At 49.0% G+C, this 18,235-nt stretch overlaps 1 protein-coding gene across 50 annotated transcripts in view; it reads right to left on the bottom strand.

Annotated features, from left to right (window-relative positions):
* NFASC (neurofascin) overlaps positions 1–18,235 on the bottom strand; it is a 212,422-nt gene that overhangs the window by 92,783 nt on the left and 101,404 nt on the right. For all 50 annotated transcript variants that reach the window (XM_084976689.1, XM_084976706.1, XM_084976701.1 and 47 more), the window contains one exon: positions 16,627–16,744. In XM_084976689.1, coding sequence (XP_084832815.1) covers positions 16,627–16,744 — 118 coding nt within the window. The remainder of the gene's footprint in view (positions 1–16,626; positions 16,745–18,235) is intronic.

Raw genomic sequence — 18,235 nt, 5'->3', positions numbered from 1 at the left:
CAGTCCTGGTTCACGCATCTACCCCACTGAGAGAGGACCACACAGCCACACCATCTATGATAGTGGAAGCCTGGCCCGCAGCCTCTGTAGCTGTCAGCCCAGAATGCTTAGGACTAGGGCAGTGTCCGTAGGTCTCCATTTTTTTCTGCCAGTATTTCCAACCCAAGACTAACCAGGGAAAGACAGATATGCTTCCCAAAAAAATCGCATAGGATGCCCTGCTTCTACTGAGCCCATCTCCAAGGGCCCATGTCAGTCAAGCATACCTGAAACTTTCCCTTTCTTTCACTATAAACTTGGCCTCCCCATCTCTACCTTTGAGTCTCTGCCAAAGAGAGTGATGGTGGCTGACTCCCTTGCTACAGCTCACTTTGAATAAATAGCCTCTGCTTCATTTCATTTGTTCATTTTTGCACCACCTTTATATAAATCACTCTCTTTTCCTAGTCTGCCTTTTCTGTCCTTTCACCAACTTTTTTGCTATTTTCCAGGCTCAAGGCAGGTGACACCTCCTCTGGAAGCCTTCCTTGGTTTCCCTGTGCCACCCTTTTCCAACAAGGCTGGATTAGGTCTTCATCCTCTGTGCCCTCAGAGAACTCTGGGGACAGTGTCTTATCCAACCTTCACAATGCCAAACATGCAGAGGACCCAGTAGGAATGACTTGATGCTTTATTGAACATCTTTGCTCGCCTCCTCTCATCCATTGTGCCTGCGTTCATCAGCTAGCACTGCCACTGCAAAATACCACAGAGTGGAAATTCATTGTCTCACAGTTCTGGAAGCTGGCCCAGCCCAAGGTCAAGGTGTCAGCAGGGTTGGTTTCTCCTGAGGTCTCTCTCCTTGGCTCACACAGGGCTGCCCTTCTTGCAGTGTCTTCACATGGCCTTTCCAAAGGGCAAAGCACACCTGCTGTTTCTTCCTCTTTTTACAAGGACACTAGTCCTACTGGTTTAGGACCCACCCCAGTGACATCACTTTACCTTAATGACTTCTTTAAAAGCCCCATCTCCAAATATAATCACATTGTGGGTGAACCTTGAAAAAGTGAATTCTGGGGGATACGATTCACTCCAAACTAGTATTCATATTTTTCTTCAGTGAATTCATTGCCACCTCTTTCTCAGAGTGATCTACCTCAATTCCAGAGTTGGGCTCCGATTAGAATAAAACAATCAGAGTTCCCGTCGTGGCTCAGTGGTTAACGAATCTGACTAGGAACTGTGAGGTTGCGGGTTTGATCCCTCGCCTTGCTCAGAGGGTTAAGGATCCAGCGTTGTCGTGAGCCGTGGTGTAGGTCACAGACACGGCTCGGATCCCCCATTGCTGTGACTCTGGTGAAGGCCGTTGGCTACAGCTCTGATTAGACCCCTAGCCTTGGAACCTCCATATGCCACAGTGTGGCCCTAAGAAGACAAAAGGACCAAAAAAAGAATAAAACAATCGGCCTTCTCCACCTCTCACTGCTACAGTTGATTTAGGTAGGAATAAACATCTGGTCCAGCTGGAGGCAGGGCACTTCCTGGAGAGTTTTGCTGAAAACTCTGGGAAAGACAAGTTTCCCCCTCTCTTCTTCTTTTTTTTGCTTTTTAGGGCTGCACCTGCGGCATATGGAGGTTCCCAAGCTAGGGGTCAAATCGGAGCTACAACTGTGGGCCTACACCACAGCCACAGCAAGGCAGGATCCGAGCTGCGCCTGTGACCTACACCACAGCTCATGGCAATGCCAGATCCTTAACCCACTGAGCGAGGCCAGGGATCGAACCTGCAACCTCATGGCTCCTAGTCGGATTTGTTTCCCCTGTGCCATGATGGGAACTCCTTTCTCTCTCTCTTCTGATAGAGATCCAGGGAGGAACACCTTTAAGGGGAAAGGATGGAACTTTGGGGAGAGGCAGTAGGGGGTTTTCTGAGCGTAATGTTAAAATAATCCAACACTGCAGAAGGCAAAGAGAAGACACGAGAGGACCCAATCCTTCGTGTCACTGTCTGAGTCGCTGACGGAGCATTTCCTGAAGCAAGTCCTACTTGGGGATTTTAAATTACAAGTACGTTTACATTAAAAACTCCCTGGAGGAGTTCCCGTTGAGGTGCAGAGGGTTAAGGATCTGGCATTGTCTCTGCAGCGGCTCAGATCAATACTGAGGCATGGGTTTGATCCTTGGCTAGCTAGGCGCAGTGGGTTAAGGATCTGGTGTTGCCAAAGCTGGCACAGGTTGCAGCTGTGGCTCAGATCTGATCCCTGGCCCAGAAACTTCCATATGCCGCCGATGCAGACAAAAAAAAAAAAAAAAAAAAAAAAAAAAAAGCCAGTTGGAGTTGTTTTCTATTATTGGCAACTGATAGAGCTATCAGAATCAGAAATGCCCCTAGAATGTTGGCTGTTGGTTGAACACATAAGTGTCCTATTATCTCCTCTGTCTGTCTGTCTGTCCTTTCAGGGCTGCACCCTCGGCCTATGGAAGTTCCCAGGCTAGGGGTCGATTGGGAGCTGTAGCCACTGGCCTACACCACACCACAGCAACACAGGATCCGAGCAACATCTGTGACCTGCACCACAGCTCATGCCAATGCTGGATCCCTAACCCACTGAGTGAGGCCAGGGATCGAACCAGCATCCTCATGGACCCTAGCTGGGTTCACTACCGATGAGCCATGACGGGAACACTCTACCTCTGCTTTGTGTATTAAAAAAGCATCCCTCCCACTTACTGCCCGTCTCTGCTTGGACTCAGTACCACTCCTTGGCAGGGACCCAGGCCATAAATTACCTGCTCTCTTCTGAATTTCCAAACTCTTCTCAACTGGCTCCCTGCCTCAGCAGAGAAATATCTTCAAGTTTCTCTCATAACGAAACCAAAAGATCATTCTTTTGAATGATCCCAGAGCCTCCCTATATATACCTGAATTTTTTTTTTCCATCTCTTCTCAAGAAAACTTTTTTTGTTTTCTCTTGTTTTTGTGGGGTTTTTTGTGTCTTTTGTCTTTCCTGGGCCTCACCCAAGGCATATGGACGTTCCCAGGCTAGGGGTCCAAACAGAGCTGTAGCTGCCGGCCCACGCCACAGCCACAGGAACGCAGGATTCGAGCTGTGTCTGCGACCTACACCACAGCTCACAGCAACGCTGGGCACTTAACCCACTGAGCCAGGCCAGGGATTGAACCCTCAACCTCATGGTTCCTAGTCAGATTCGTTTCCGCTAATCACCACAGCTCTGATTAGACCCCTAGTCTAGGAATCTCCATATGCCATGGGAGCGGCCCTAAAAAAGGCAAAAAGACAAAAAACAAACAAACAAACAAACAAAAACCCCCACTTTATTTACAAACACAGACAGTGGGCTGGAATTGGCTCAAGGTCTATAGTTTGCTGACCACTGGTTTCAGCTTTTTCTCCTCTTTGTGGAATTCTTGAGGCTCAGACCCTGCCCTGCTCATTTCTTTGTCCCCAGTGCTTTGGCAGGATCCCTGGCAGGGAAAATTGATGGAAAAGAAGTTTCAAGGAAAGGTCTCTGCCTTGCCCCTTATCTGTTGTAAATTACTTGTTTTCCCAGCTTTTTTTTTTTTTTAATCAATCTCAAAAATGGAAATAAATATTCCTGCTTTGCCTGCTGCAGATGGTGGTTGTGAGCATCAAATGAATAATGCATAGGAACGTGAAGCATAATACAACGTGAACCATCTCACTGTTCAAGTGACTCCACTACACACCGTCCTTTATCAGGTTAACCTACGTCCAAGAGGGGGGCTGTGATCTCTCCATGCTCAGCCCATCTGCTGGTTGGTCTGGGGTGTAGCCAAGGGCCACTCTCTGCCCTACAGCATCCTGCTGCTCTGGGAGCAAAGCTCAGGGGTGAGGGTTCTCAAACCTTGCCGCCTCTCCCTGTCACTCCACTCATCTTCCCCCAGCTCCAGATTCTGCCGGTGCCCCTGGGCAGTTGTGAAAGAGAGTGTGGGAGTGCCAGGTGAGATTTGAGGATGGTTTCCGGGTTAGAATCAACAGAGTTAGAATCTGATGACTGATGCATAGTGGAGGATGAGGAGGAAGACGGCATCAAGGTCTGTAGGTTGGGAAACTGGATTAGGATGACACATTACTGGCATCAAAAATAAAGAAAGGGGAAAAGTCTGGAAGTGGTTGTGAGGCAGGAGGTAGATGGGTCCCAAGCCAAGCAGCTGGAATCTGATCCCTGTGGACAGATACTTTGAGATAAAGGTTACAGCAGGTGCAAGGAGGAGCTGCGTCCTGCTTGGATAAAAGATAAAGAGATCACGCATTTCTCATCCTTGAGGTCAAGGAGAGCACTGGAGCTACACATTTGCAGAAAGGTTCCTCAGGGGTCAGAGAAGGGATGGGCCCAGACCACAGTACATCCTGTCAACTTTTCAGAAACCCAGGCGTAGAACCCATCCTGGCTAAAAGATGCACACACACACACACACACACACACACAGGGCCCTGAGTCAGGCCTAATGTCGACTTCAGACCAGGCAGAGCAAAATGATTGGCCAGAGAGACCTGGAAGGACTGCCCCATCCCAGGAATTTTTTTTTTTTTTTTTTTTGGTCTTTTTAGGGCCGCACCCACGGCACATGGAGGTCCCCAGGCTAGGGGTCGAATTGGAGCTGTAGCTGCCAGCCTACGCCACAGCCACTGCAACTCAGGCTCCGAGCCAAGTCTGTGACCTACACCACAGCTCACGGCAATGCCAGATCCTTAACCCATTGAGCGAGGCCAGGGATCAAACTCGTATCCTCATGGATACTGAGCCACAACAGGAACTCGCAGTATACCAGTAAGGGAAACCACCTCCAAAGCACGTGTTGCTCTCTTCCCCTCTTGCTCTTTCTCTTTGTGTCTCTTTCTCTATACCCTCCCCTCACCAGAGCCTGCCTGTGCTTTCTCCACACCTATCTTCTCTCTCTACTCTCCTAATAAACAGTTTATTTGCCTCGCTATTTTTAGTCTTATTGCTGAATTCTTCCTCCAAAAGGACAAGTACTGGGGACCTACATGAAGCAGTTAGGGTTCAGCATTCTCACCCCACAGCCACCTGAGAAGAGTTGGGGTTCAGGGAGATTATGAGCTTGGAGCCAAAAATGTTCAATTCAGGATAAGAAGATATGGTATATATACACAATGGAATATTACTCAGCCATAAAAAAGAACAAAATAATGCCGTTTGTAGCCACATAGATGGAACTAGAGACTCTCACACTAAGTGAAGTCAGTCAGAAAGAGCAAGACAAATAGCATATGATAGCACATATCTGGAATCTAATATGCAGGACAAGTGAACCTTTCCACAGAAAAGAAAATCATGGACTTGGAGAACAGACTTGTGGTTGCCAAGAGGAAGGGGGAGGGAGTGGGATGGACTGGGAATTTGGGGTTAATAGAAGCAAACTATTGCTTTTGGAGTGGATAAGCGATGAGATCCTGCTGTACAGCACAGGGAACTATATCTAGTCACTTATGATGGAGCATGATAATGTGAGAAAAAGAATGTATATTGTATGTGTGACTGAATCACCTTGCTGGACAGTAGAAAACTGACAGAACACTGTAAACCAGCTATGATGGAAAAAATAAAAACCATTTAAAAAATAAATAAACAATTAAAAAAAATACATGTTCAATTCAAAATGCCCTGTGAACACAACAGCTCTATGGGGTGGTCTGAGGCTGTGCTCCTGAATTACCGCCTAGGGATACATATAGCAACAGACTAGTGTGACAAGGACACATGCCAGCAACTAGCTCTTAGAATAAACTAATGAAATGACGAGGATAATACCACAAGAACTGACTAAGAAATATATTCACACATCACTGCTACAGGATATTGTGGGGAAACAGAGAGATAATAAAAGCCCAACAGAGCCAACGCAAAGCTCAACCATGTTGCATTAGATTAAAGAAAAAAAAATCACACAACAGGGTTTATTACTATAGCTGTCTGGAAGCAACCTGTTCAGACATCAGAGAGAGGAGCTGAAACAAAAGAGGAACTAGAGACACACCAAAATAAGGAGTGGGAAGGGCCATGTGCATGAGATCTGAAAAGAGTTCAGATGGGTCCCTTGCTGGGCCAAGGGGCTCTGTGCAGACAGGGAGGCAGGCCCTCTTAGCTGGAACTCAGGACTCTGATGTAAGGATTTTCTCAAGTCATTCATTCCCAATATTTTATGTTTAAATCATTTGCAGGACCAGGTGCAAATGATTTAAACATAAATGTAAATCAGAGGGGCTCAGATTCCTGCTATCACAACCACATTCTCACGAGTGTCATTTTCTTTCTTGAAGATGAGAGAAAAGAGCCAGTGCGTGTGCTGCCTGCGGTTGTCCTCTATCATGTTTGTTTTGCAGAAAAAAATGGTCCAGGAGCTCGCCTAAGAGACAAAAATCTACACTCTGCACCACGTAGGCCCCTGTGATTGGCTCTCGGCTGCAACCTCTTCTCCTGCAGGACCAGCCCCATGGTTTTACCACTCCCAGGACCAATCAGATGGCAACTCCCTTGGCCATCCCTGCCCCCACTTCCCGTGGTCTGGAAGTGCCACCCCCTTACCTCTCAACAGTGCAAATTCCCTTCTTCACCGAGACCCTCAGGGGCAAGCCCTCTGTGACTCGGACCCTACTGAAAGTAGGCTGCAATTTCCCCAGCATGCTCTGTTGCAGGGTCATTTCCTCCTGCCTGTGGGATTATTTGTCCCCAGGTCCATCTCCTGCATCAGACTCTGAGCTTCCTGAGGTCAGGGTCCATGCTTTGCCTCCCTCTGTACTGAGACAATACAATAAATATTGGTGGGATGAGCCATCTTATCAGATATTCCCTTTTACTGAGAGATACACATCCCATCAATGATATATTGTAATTCTCTGATTAAATAACTTCGGATAAAAGTGATACAGGATAAGCCTGAATAATAAAGATAATAGCAATAACCTAATAATAATATCTATTCAGCCTCCCGTGAGGTAACCCCTGACCCTGCTCAGCAGACATGCTTTTTTCCTGAAACCCTCTCCCATTCCCTTGCAGGCATCTGTCTGATCTTAGTCAGGGCCACCCTGTTTTCTCCTCCCATAGACAGGCTCCCAGAATCTAGGCATTCAGCCACTCCAGGCCCTAACCCCAGAAGAGCCACCTCCGTTCCCAGCCTCCCCACGTTCTCATCCTGAGGGCTTCGGCTTAGCTGCCCTGGTTCTAAGGTCACCTTCAGCAGAGGGACTGCCCCGGGGGTGGCAGCGGGAGCGGGAACGCTCCTTCCCACTGCCCCTCCTACCTAGGGGCCCCACCTCCCAGTCCTCTCTCATGCCAAGGAAGGAACGATGCAACAGATGGTGACCCGAGCCCACTCTCTCCCTCCACTCACAAGCATCTGAAGGCCAGAAGGGTTTCCTAGGAAACTCGAAATGCCCCCTATCGATGATCGACAGCCCGTCCCAGAGACAGAGTGCAAGTGGAGGAGGAAGACAGAGGGGTCTCTGCAAGAAGGAGCAGCTCCCTGCCTTCCTCTTCAGGGAGCCCCATAGAAGCATGACATCTCTCCTCCACCCCCCCCACAAAACGACCACAGTCTCAGCGTCTTCACAAAGCCTGTCTGCCAGAGCAATCCTCCCTTTATGGGGCTGTAACCTCGCCAAACCCTCCAGCGGCCCAAGGACTTGGCAGCCTAAAGGAAGCACTCACCAGCCTGCTTCTAGATCTGCTTCTCCCCGTGCCCAGGAGGGGAGACCCCGCTTCTTCTCCATGTGGGGTCGAACCAGTTGTCTTCTAGGATGTTCCTATCGCCAAGGACACCTTGTATATGGGATTCAAGCCCCCTTCCCCCTCCTCCCTTCTCAGGGTTGGAGGGGGGCTGTCTCCATCTGCTCGGGCGGCTGTGTTTCATGCTTGGCTCCCTGGCATTGTCAGGAGGAGAGATCTGGGAGGAGTGAGGGGCTGTGTTTAACCATTGATAGCGGTCCTGGCTCTGCTCCTCCTCTCCCTGCCTCCACTAAGTTCACAGAGGCCATAGGGTCTCAGCAGGAGCAGGGGGCGGGGCCACAGCAGAATCGGGTCGCCTAGGGAGGGGGTGGTGGGGGACACCTGGGTTCAGGATTAAGGACTTGGCTGAAAACAGCTGTTTCCTGCTCAACACCCAGAACTAATCTATAGGGTGAAACCTGAACCACTTGGCTATTCATTAAGTTGGGGGGGGGGGCGGGGAGGGACGGAAAGAAGAAAGAGGAAGAGACCTTTCCCTCCAGGTGCCCACCACGAATATCTAGTGAATTTCTCAAGTTCGCCCCAGGCTCTCTGGGGCATGAAGCGCTTGCAGGGCACCCTCACAAGCCTCCAGGCAACCAGGCACTACAAGAAGGCTGCACCCACCAAGAAAGCGCCCCCCTTCTAAGGTGGGCATGCATGCGCCTTGCTGCCAGGGCATAGCTGGTTGGGTCATTATGTCAGCAGAGCTTGGACCCGCAGACCTGTTGCACTCTTCTTCAGAACTGCATTGCATGCATCGATCACAAATGTTTTAACCATCTGCTTGTACTGGACCTTTAAGCTATTTTCATTTATTTTTATTCCCATCACAACAGTGCGGCAATGAACATCCTTGTCCATACAGTTGGAAATGTGGAGGAAGTGGGGTTGCTGCCTCATTCTGTCTCTTTGATCCCAGGCCAACTAGAGCTTGACACATCCTAGCCTGGCACAGCAAGGCAGCCCAAATACAGGTGGCTGGATCCACAGCCCAGCCTTGGACAGCCCACCCCTCAGGCTGGCTGGGCACACTGGGACATCATCGGTGCTACAATCCAGCCAGGTCAGCTTGCAGAGGTTCTTGGGGGCTGTGCGTTTTCTCCTTATTATTATTGCTTATTCATTCATCCCCCAAGAGGCAAGACTGGAAAACATAAGCAGAATGGAAAAGGCTCTCAAATGCAGTCAGTGTGGGTGCTGGGTAGCTGCTCTGACATGTTGTGCAGGGGCTGCCTTCAATAAGGTTTGTGGATATCTGTGAATTTCCATCATTCTGATCCTGCTCAGAGTTAACTAAGTTTTAACCAGTCTCCTTATAAAGATTAGCAGGTAGAGCAGATTGTAAAGGAAACAGAACTTTATACATGGGGTACGAAGACAGCCTCCACCTTGGAGACATCAGCTGAGGACACAGGACTTCCCTCGAGTGGGGGGAGGAACTCTGCCACCTCCAGGAAAGAGAAGAGGAGCCCTACCTCTCTACAACTCGAGAACCAGCTTCTTGGTGTTCCCGTTGTGGCTCAGCAATAACAAGCCCAACAAGGATCCATGAGGATGCGTGTTCGATCCCTGGCCTTGCTCAGCGGGTTAAGAATCCGGTGTTGCCGTGGCTGTGGCGTAGGCCTGCAGCTGTAGCTCTGATTGGACCCCTAGCCTGGGAACTTTCATATGCTGCATATGCAGCCCTAAAAAGTACAAAAAAACAAAAACAAAAACAAAAAAAAAAACTGGCTTCTCACTCATCTCCCTGTCTTCTACCCTCAGGGAGAAAGTTTCTCAGCAATTAGGCACACATCTGCTTCACAGCTGGGGAGGGGGGAGGGAGGGCTGTGAAGCTCCCCAACCCCCATCCAAGTGGGGAAGAAGACACCGGGCTAGCAGAACTGCTCCCCTGGGCCTGCTAGTAAAGGGCAATGGCTCAGAAGAAGGAAGCCTGGAGGGAAGTAAGCAGAGTCCTGTGTGACAATGATCCTATGGCTCCTAGTGTGTGGCCCAAGATCTGTGAGGGTAAGAAGGAGGGACCTAGGGAAGAGAAGACAGACACTGAAGGTAGAAGGCCTGAAAGGGAGGCTTGGATTTAGTATGAAAAGATCTAGGGCTCCTCAAAAGGTGAAACACAGAATTACCCTATGACCGAGCAATCCACCTCTGAGAACAAAAAACATATGTCCACACAAAAATTTGTACATGAAGGTTCATAACAGCATAACTGGACATAGCCCAGATGGAAACAACCCAATGTCCATAAACTGCTGATGGAGAAATAAAATGTGGTATACCTGTATATATAATGGAATATTATTCAGCCATTAAAAAGGAATGAACTATGGAGTTCCTGCTGTCGCCCAGTGGGTTAAAGATCTGACTGCAGTGGTGGTACAGGTTTGATCCCTGATCTGGGAACATCTGCATGCTGTGGGCACAGCCAAAAAAATATGTATAAAATTAGATATTAATGAGAAAAAAGAATTACATAAGGACTCTATTAGAAAATTGTGATACTTTAAAAGGTAAAATGATTAAGTTTATATATGCAGTTTCCAATGTTCAAAGAAATCAAACAATTGTCATAATTTATGAGATTTATGAAGAGAAGTGTAAAATTTATCATTTGAAATAAAAAATTTAAGACAAAATTAGGTTTGGGGATTTACAACCTTTGTTGAATATTGATTTTTTTTTTTTATGGCTTCACCTGTGGCATACAGAAGTTCCTGGGCCAGGGATGGAATCTAAGCCACAGCTGCAACCTAAGCCATGGCTGCTGCAAAATGGATCCTTAACCCAACACACCATAGTGGAAACTCTAAATACTGATTTTTTTTTTTTTTAAGACCTAGGGCTAAGTTCCTGTATGCCACCCAGAGCAAGTCTAGTCCCTACCTCTACAATAAATTGCAAAAGCTGTACAAGGGATGCTATGGAAAGAGCAGCCTGAAACCTCAATCTCTCTCTCAGTAGCTTTTCTAAGGGGTGGTGACCCCCTAGCCACCTTTCTTTCAAACCTTCGCTTCCTCATTCTAGTCACTGACCGATGCATTCTCAGGCTCTCTGAGCTGAGTGTCCATTTGGAGTCCAGACCCCCGGTCCATCTGAGGACCCACCATCTGGACCCATCTGCTCACGACGTCACTCATGTTAAGCTGCTTACTCCACCCTCAGTCTGTGGGATTCCAAGCCTCATTTCAACAGACCAGAATTCTAAAGCCATTTGAAAACCATAGGATCCACTCAGGCAGGAAAAAGGGGGGGGGGGCAAGAATATTGGAGAAGCTTGGGGTGGGGAAAAAGAGATGACCTCCAGCCCCTTAACTGGACTGTGAGCTTTGCAGAACCATGCAGACTCGGTGTGGGGAAAGGCAGCAGACAGGGGTTCTGAGATGCAGCTTCAAGAGGAAGTGCCAAGTTATAATCCCTCGGGCACATGGGAGGGGCATGGACTTGGAGCCACAAGCTTGAGTTTCATTCCCAGCTCAGCCATTTACCTGCTGTGTGGTCTTTAGCAATTCATCCACTCTCTCGCAGAGCCTCAGTTTTCTTTTTTTTTTCTTTTTTTGTCTTTTCTGTCTTTTTTTAGGGCCGCACCCTCGGTATACGGAGGTTCCCAGGCCAGGGGTCTAATTGGAGCTGTTGCCACTGGCCTACGCCAGAGCCACAGCAATGCCAGATCCAAGCTGCGTCTGCAACCTACACCACAGCTCACGGCAACGCCAGATCCTTAATCCACTGAGCGGGGCTAGGGATTGAACCCTCAACCTCATGGTTCCTAGTAGGATTCGTTTCCGCTGCGCCACGACGGGAACTCCATTTTTTTTTCTTTTTTTAGGGCCTCATCCACGGCATATGGAGGTTCCCAGGCTAGGGGGCGAATTGGAGCCCCAGATTGCCGACTACAGCCACAGCAACGTAGGATCTGAGCCATGTCTTCAACCTACACCACAGCTCAAGGCAACGTAGGATCCTTAACCCACCGAGTCAGGCCAGGGATCAAACCCTCAACCTCATGGTTCCCATTGGATTCGTTTCTGCTGCCCCACAATGGGAACTCCTCAGTTTTCTTGTTTTTGAGTGGGATAATACACTTGCTTTTTTTTTTTTTTTTTTTCTTTTTTGGCCACCCTGAGGCATAAGGAGTTCCCCAGCTGGGGATCAGATCTGAGCCACGGTTGCAGTTCCAACACTGCAGCTGCAATGGCAACACCAGATCCTTTAATCCACTATGCCTGGCTGGGGACTGAACCCGCGTCCTGGTGCTGCAGGGATGCCTCTGATCCTGTCACACCACAGTGGGAACTCCACCGTGATGATTATTAATTAAATGAATTAACCCGATAATGTATATGTACAGCATCTAATGCAAGGAGGGCCTGGTCCAAACTTGGCTTTTGAAAACTATTGATCCTTTTCCCTTCCACCTCAAGTTAACAGCTGGTGCACTGCTTTGCTACATGGCGTTGAACAAGCTGGACTTTTGAACCCACAAACGTACTTTGTAGATCTACAAAATACACAAGGCCTGTGCTAATAACCACATGTTAGCTCTGTGGCCAAAGAGTTATTTGTTCTTAGAGCCAATGTATGGTTACCTGCACAGGTGTTGTCTATTGTGGAAGAATGAAGGGGAGGCTCCTGCAAGATTCTAGAACAGCCCAAACAGCTCTGCGCTCCCCTCTCTCCTGCCTCTCTCCTGGCCTCTTTAACCCCACTCCTGGAGGGGGTCCCCCACCCTCACCCTAAACCTGCCCTTGTTGATGCCAGCTTCTTTCACAATTGCCCATGACTTAGGACGTCAACTGTACCTGGCTGGAGTGGAACCCAGAGCAGCCAGGTCAGTTCTTTCAAGGCCACTTCCATCCTGCTGTCAATTACGGTCTAGCTGCTGATATTCCAAGGATGGCACAGCCCCGATGGCATTTTTAAGATTCCTGCCTGACGTGATAAGGAGGCACAGGGAGGAAAGGACTAAGACGGCAGGAGGGAGCAGCATCTGTTCCTCCTCTCCCTCCAGCCCTCTGCATTTACATCCAACACAGACATCGGTCTGGATCCAACTGCCACCCTGGCAGGCGTCTACAGGCTGGAGGAGATGTGAAAACACAGGAGCCTGGAGGATGGGAGATGGAACAGACAGGGGGAAGGTTGTCTCCTGCATCATAAGATGCAACATTTGTCTAGAAGTCTGGTGCAAAGTGCTGGCAGCTATGACGCTTACACCAAAGGCACCGTGGGCTCCAGCGGTGTGGGGGGAAAGCTTTGTATTAGTGCCCCGAGTGAGCGCATACACTAGTCTGTAGAAGGGCCTCCCTTTGCTACCATCTGTGGTCCTCCTATTAGAAACAGAAACTCACGGGGTGACACGCTGTTTCAAAATCGACAGCCTAGCCTCCAGTGAAGAGGTGGGTTTGGGAGGGTAGCAGGAAAGACTGAGAGCCGTATAGAACTGATTGCATCACCTCAGCAGAAACAAGTTGGGTGGCATAAGCTGTTGAAGGGGACAGCTTTCGCTGCCGCCACCCATGTCTCCACACCTAGCCCCGCAGATCTCAGCACCCGAGAGAAGGTGGCTTAGCATGGGTGCTGCCTCGGGAGCCCAGAATTGGTCTCAAGCCAGGAGGGGGCGGCAACACAGTTCCTGATGCAGCTCCATGGTCCTTCTGCAACCATCCCAGAGCCGTGTGTCCTGAGCCCAGATGGGCCTGGGTGGCCTGTTCTAATGCTTCTGGAGAGAGAAGGTCTGGCTTCTTCGCAACAGGCAGAGGAGCTGAGGAGTGTGAATGCAATGAACCAAAATGGCACCATGTGAGAAATCGAAGGCCTGGGGACGCTGGGTGGTTCCTCCGCCTTGCGTCAGAGGACAGGTGTCTGCTCTGAGTGCCTGGGGAGGCTCAGGAGCTGAAGCCCCAGGGGCAGGGGGAGAGGAAGGAGGGAGGGGAGAGATTAGTCTGAGTGTGGGAAGGAGTCTCAGGCGGGGGCTGCAGCAGGGAGGGAGGGAGGAGAGTGCTTGGGAGCAGATGCGGGGGCGGGGTGGGGCCCGGAGGGTGGGGGTAGGGGGCAGCTCCAGATGGCAGCGGCCCAGAACAAAAGGAGAAGAGTCAGAGGCAAGGAGGACAGAGAAACAGAGGACTTGATGCTTCTGAAATGGGGAGACAAAACTAGATGCCTACCTGGAACCTGGTGGAGACTGGCTCAGAAACAGCCCTGTTACCCTGAAAACATACCACTGCCCCAAACCCAAATGGTCAGCTGGGTGGGTCCCAGCACTGGGGAACTGTTGGGATTCGAAGTTGGGTGCTGGCACTTTCACAGCTGGGGTGCTCTGGGCATGCTCCTTTGGCTTTCTGTATTCCCATCACTAGGAAATGCAGGTAGCAATGGGCCCTACTTCACAGGGCTGCTCAGGAGGATGAAGTGGGAAATGCTCGGCGCTGTCCCCTCCACCACCAGGGAGCTGACAGTGGTGATGGTGATCAGCCTCTAAAGACCCTGCATCAGCACCCCTCCTCTCAGAAATTACTATTCCCTCAATAGCCATAGATAGGTATGCACTCCTTTCTTTCTTTCTTTTTGCGGGGCTGTATAATTTCCCGGACCAAGGATCGAACCTGCGCCACAGCAGCAACCCAAACCCCTGCAGTGACAGCACCAGACCCTTAACCCGCTGCACCACAGGAGAACGCTTTCCTTCTCCATGTGTGTGAAAGTCCCTTTGACCCTTCCTGATGGTAGGGGCCTCAGCCTGGAGGAGGCAGTGTGGTGTCCCGGCAAGAAAAACGGCCCACAATTCAGGACATCTGAGTTGTAGTATGAGCTCTGTCGCTGAATTAGTTTGTGGATGATTGATGAATAAACCCAAGCTCAAAATGGGAATGATGACACCAGACTTGCCCACACCACATGACGGTCATGAAGGTCAAATGACACAACTAAGGTCAATGAACACATTGTAGAAACGGAAGATCTGGACCAGTATGAGATTGGAAGTGACCAGAGGTGCAGGCTAGAGCAGGTGTACTCTGCATCAAGCGGGATGCAGCAGGGCGTGACTCTGGCTGCCAGTCAGGTGTGCTGCTGGGCAGTGATGCTATCACCAGAGAACGGGGAGCTCCCGGGTTCCCCCGCTAGGGATCTGGTTGGGTAACCCAGCGTGTATGTGTCCAGGGAGGAGGGTGGAGGGGCCTTAGGGGGTTCAGAGATAGAAAGTAGGAAGGGCACAGGAAAAAGTGCCAAGAGAGGGGGCAGAGTGACACAAAGCTGGACTAACCCCCGATTTGGCACCAGCCAGGGGAATCTGTTCCCATGCTGTTTTACATGTATTTACATGCCCATTATAATAACTTGGCATACTTCTTTTGCAATCAGAGTCCTCCAAGTACAGGAAAGCTAAAGAATGGTATCCCTGCCACCACTGTCAGTATGTTCAAGTTCAATATTTAGTTAACAAGGAGCGGGTGAAAAAGCCCCGGGGTCAGATGGATTTCCAACGTAGTTCCCCCAACCTGACCCTGTAGACCAAAAAGAACCCATAAAGAAACTACCTTCATAAAACAAGTAAATGTGAGGTGCTGTTGATATGATGAGAGAGAACGTTCATTTACTGAACACCTATATAAACCTATTATATGCCAGGCACAGGGCAGGTCTCTTTATATGTTTAATCTTTAATCTTTACAACGAGATGCTCATTATTATCCCCATTATATAAAGCAGAACATTCGGCCTCAAATGGTTCAAAACTTTCCCAGGAGTCACAAAGCAAGTGGGGCCAGATTTTGTCCAGAGCCAAAATCCACGGCATTAGCATATTCTGTTCCCATCTTTCAAATCCCTACCTGCCTGCGTCCTCCATCCCAAATGTCCAGCTCTTTCTGGGAGAACATAAGTTATCCTGAAAAGGGAGCTTTGACGAAGAGACACCCACACTCAAGAATACGGACACCGTTCAGGCCTCCAGGTCAGACTTCCCCAGCTCAGAAGCCTCCAGGCTGCTAGCTTGTGATTCAATGCCCCTTACTCCTTGATTAAAACGGTAGCCCCTTGGGGTTCCTGTTGTGGTACAGTGAAAACGAATCTGACTAGGAACCATGAAGTTGCGGGTTCGATCCCTGGCCTTGCTCAGTGGGTTAAGGATCTGGTGTTGCCGTGAATTGTGGTGTAGGTTGCAGATGCGGCTCGGATCCCATGTTGCTGTGGCTGTTGTGTAGGCCAGTGGCTACAGCTCCGATTCGACCCCTAGCCTGGGAACCTCCATATGCCGTGGGTACGGCCCTAAAAAGGACAAAAGACAAATAAATGAAAAGAAAACTGTAGCCCCCATTTCTTGCAGGTCCTCTCCTGCCCTCCTTGTCTTGAGACTAAAACAGGAGTTGCTGGGAGCAGCAGGAAATTCTACCCCAGAACAGAATGCAGACTCTGGACACAGGGTATGGCTTCCGTGATGTCAGCTTCAGCTCTTACTGTGCCCTGTCCATCTGCCAGGCCCAATGTCCCACCCAGAGGAGGGATTCTCAGACTGCCCCCCATATGCTGGAGCTGTCACTCGGGCGGCTCCCAGGTTGTAGAAGCCAGGCTAAGGGGGGAGGCGGGTCACAAGCACAGCTGTTTTCTAGTTTTTCAATGGAGGTGAACAGTTGGGACAATGGCAGGGCTGCTGCGGGCTCATTGCATCTGCTGGAGAAAAAGGAACAAATGCTTTCCTGATGCCAGCCTCCTTGCCAAGGACAGCCCTGAGGTCTGGCTCTGTGACTGACCGTGGGAAGAAGGCAGCGGATTCTGGGGTCTGACACTTCTCTCATCAAAGAGGAGGGGCTGGAGGCAAGAATGTTCCCCCTCCCCACCTCTGAGACCCAGGACCCAGGCCCAGTCCCCACTCACTGTCTCTGCCTCATTCAGCCTCCTTCTCGGAACACCAGAGGGGGCTCCCTTCCAGGCTGCAGCGGCGGCGGCGGGAAGGAAAACTCCAGCGTCCCAGATTGCACATAAGTCAATCAACCTGTCAGAAAGCAAAGCACAAAGAAGAACCCCAGGGTCACTCTAGGAAAGAAAAAGAAAAAGGCTTTGTGTTTTGCAGCTTGTTCATTCACGGGGAAATTACCTCTTTGTCCACACCCATTTGGACCGTTTTACATAGCATAACGGCAGGCATCTTTGTTTACAGAAATTCAAAGCACTCTGCAAGAAGCAGGCCAGATTCTGCAAGGTGCCTGAGCATGCTGGACTTGGGGAGCAGAATCATCTCTCTCTCCATAAGAGTATATGGTGCCCTGACATCACAATCAAATTGCTGATTCCCCAGTCACCTAGAGGAGTTAAGCCACATCTCCAAGAATCTCTCCTCTACCCAAGGGAGAACGTACTCGTAATTAGCTTGTTAATGTCCTTACTTAGGGGGCCTATTATGTGTTTCTTCCCCATCCACAAACAAGCTGAGTTCACCATAAATACATCTATAACACATTAAAAGCAGATCTAAGGTTCATGTCAGGAGACAAGGGTTTTTTTTTTTTTTTTTTTTTTTTTTTGCTATTTCTTGGGCCGCTCCAGCAGCATATGGAGGTTCCCAGGCTAGGGGTCCAATCGGAGCTGTAGCCACCGGCCTACACCAGAGCCACAGCAACGCGGGATCCGAGCCGCGTCTGCAACCTACACCACAGCTCACAGCATCGCCGGATCCTTAACCCACTGAGCGAGGCCAGGGACCGAACCTGCAACCTCATGGTTCCTAGTCGGATTTGTTAACCACTGCGCCACGACGGGAACTCCTTTTTTTAATTTTTTTTTTATTTTTTAGGAGACATGGGTTTTAAGTTACAGCCTGTTACGTTGTTTAGGTGGATCGCTTCTCTACATGTGCCTCCATTTCTTCATCTTTAAATGGGGAAAAAGTAGAGGACAGTCAGTTGACCCCTAGGCCATTCGTTGGGATCATTAGTTGGCATTGAAAAGACAATAAAAGGATAAAGCATACAATAAAATTTAAAGGAGTGATGTGGAGGAAACAGGGACATTGAATAAACCTTGTTTTGTGGATTTGCTCTAGAACATGTAACTATTTGACATACTTATAAGACACAATTAATATTTTTAAAAGAAATCCCTAAAATGAAAATACAACAAATAGGTCTATGTGTCCAGTTGGTTGGCAGAATTACACATAGAGAAATGAAAACGTGATAATTTGACTATATATCCTTGGAGGGATATACCATAAGAATAAACAGAGCTGCCCCATCCCCTGACCCTCCCCTCCAAAAATTCCAACACTGTTTTCAATAATCATATTATTGACGACAGTACAGTATTACTATTATTATTCTGAGACTTTTGTATGTGTATGGTGGGATAAACCAAATGAGTAATAATATTTACATCATTGAGAGACAAAAGTTTTCTGTTGAAAGGAGATACAAATGTACACTTGATGAGATTGTACAGATTAAGATTCTGTAGTCCTAGAGTTCCCGTTGTGGCTCAGTGGAAACAA

Source organism: Sus scrofa, chromosome 9 (genome assembly GCF_054392235.1).
Source record: "Sus scrofa isolate SSC_HxYL_T2T_F1_AM1 chromosome 9, Sscrofa_HxYL_maternal_Yorkshire_Landrace_v2.0, whole genome shotgun sequence".
Lineage (NCBI taxonomy): Eukaryota > Metazoa > Chordata > Mammalia > Artiodactyla > Suidae > Sus > Sus scrofa.
The sequence above is the reverse complement of the archived record's forward strand: the minus strand, read 5'-3'. Positions and strand labels throughout refer to the sequence as shown.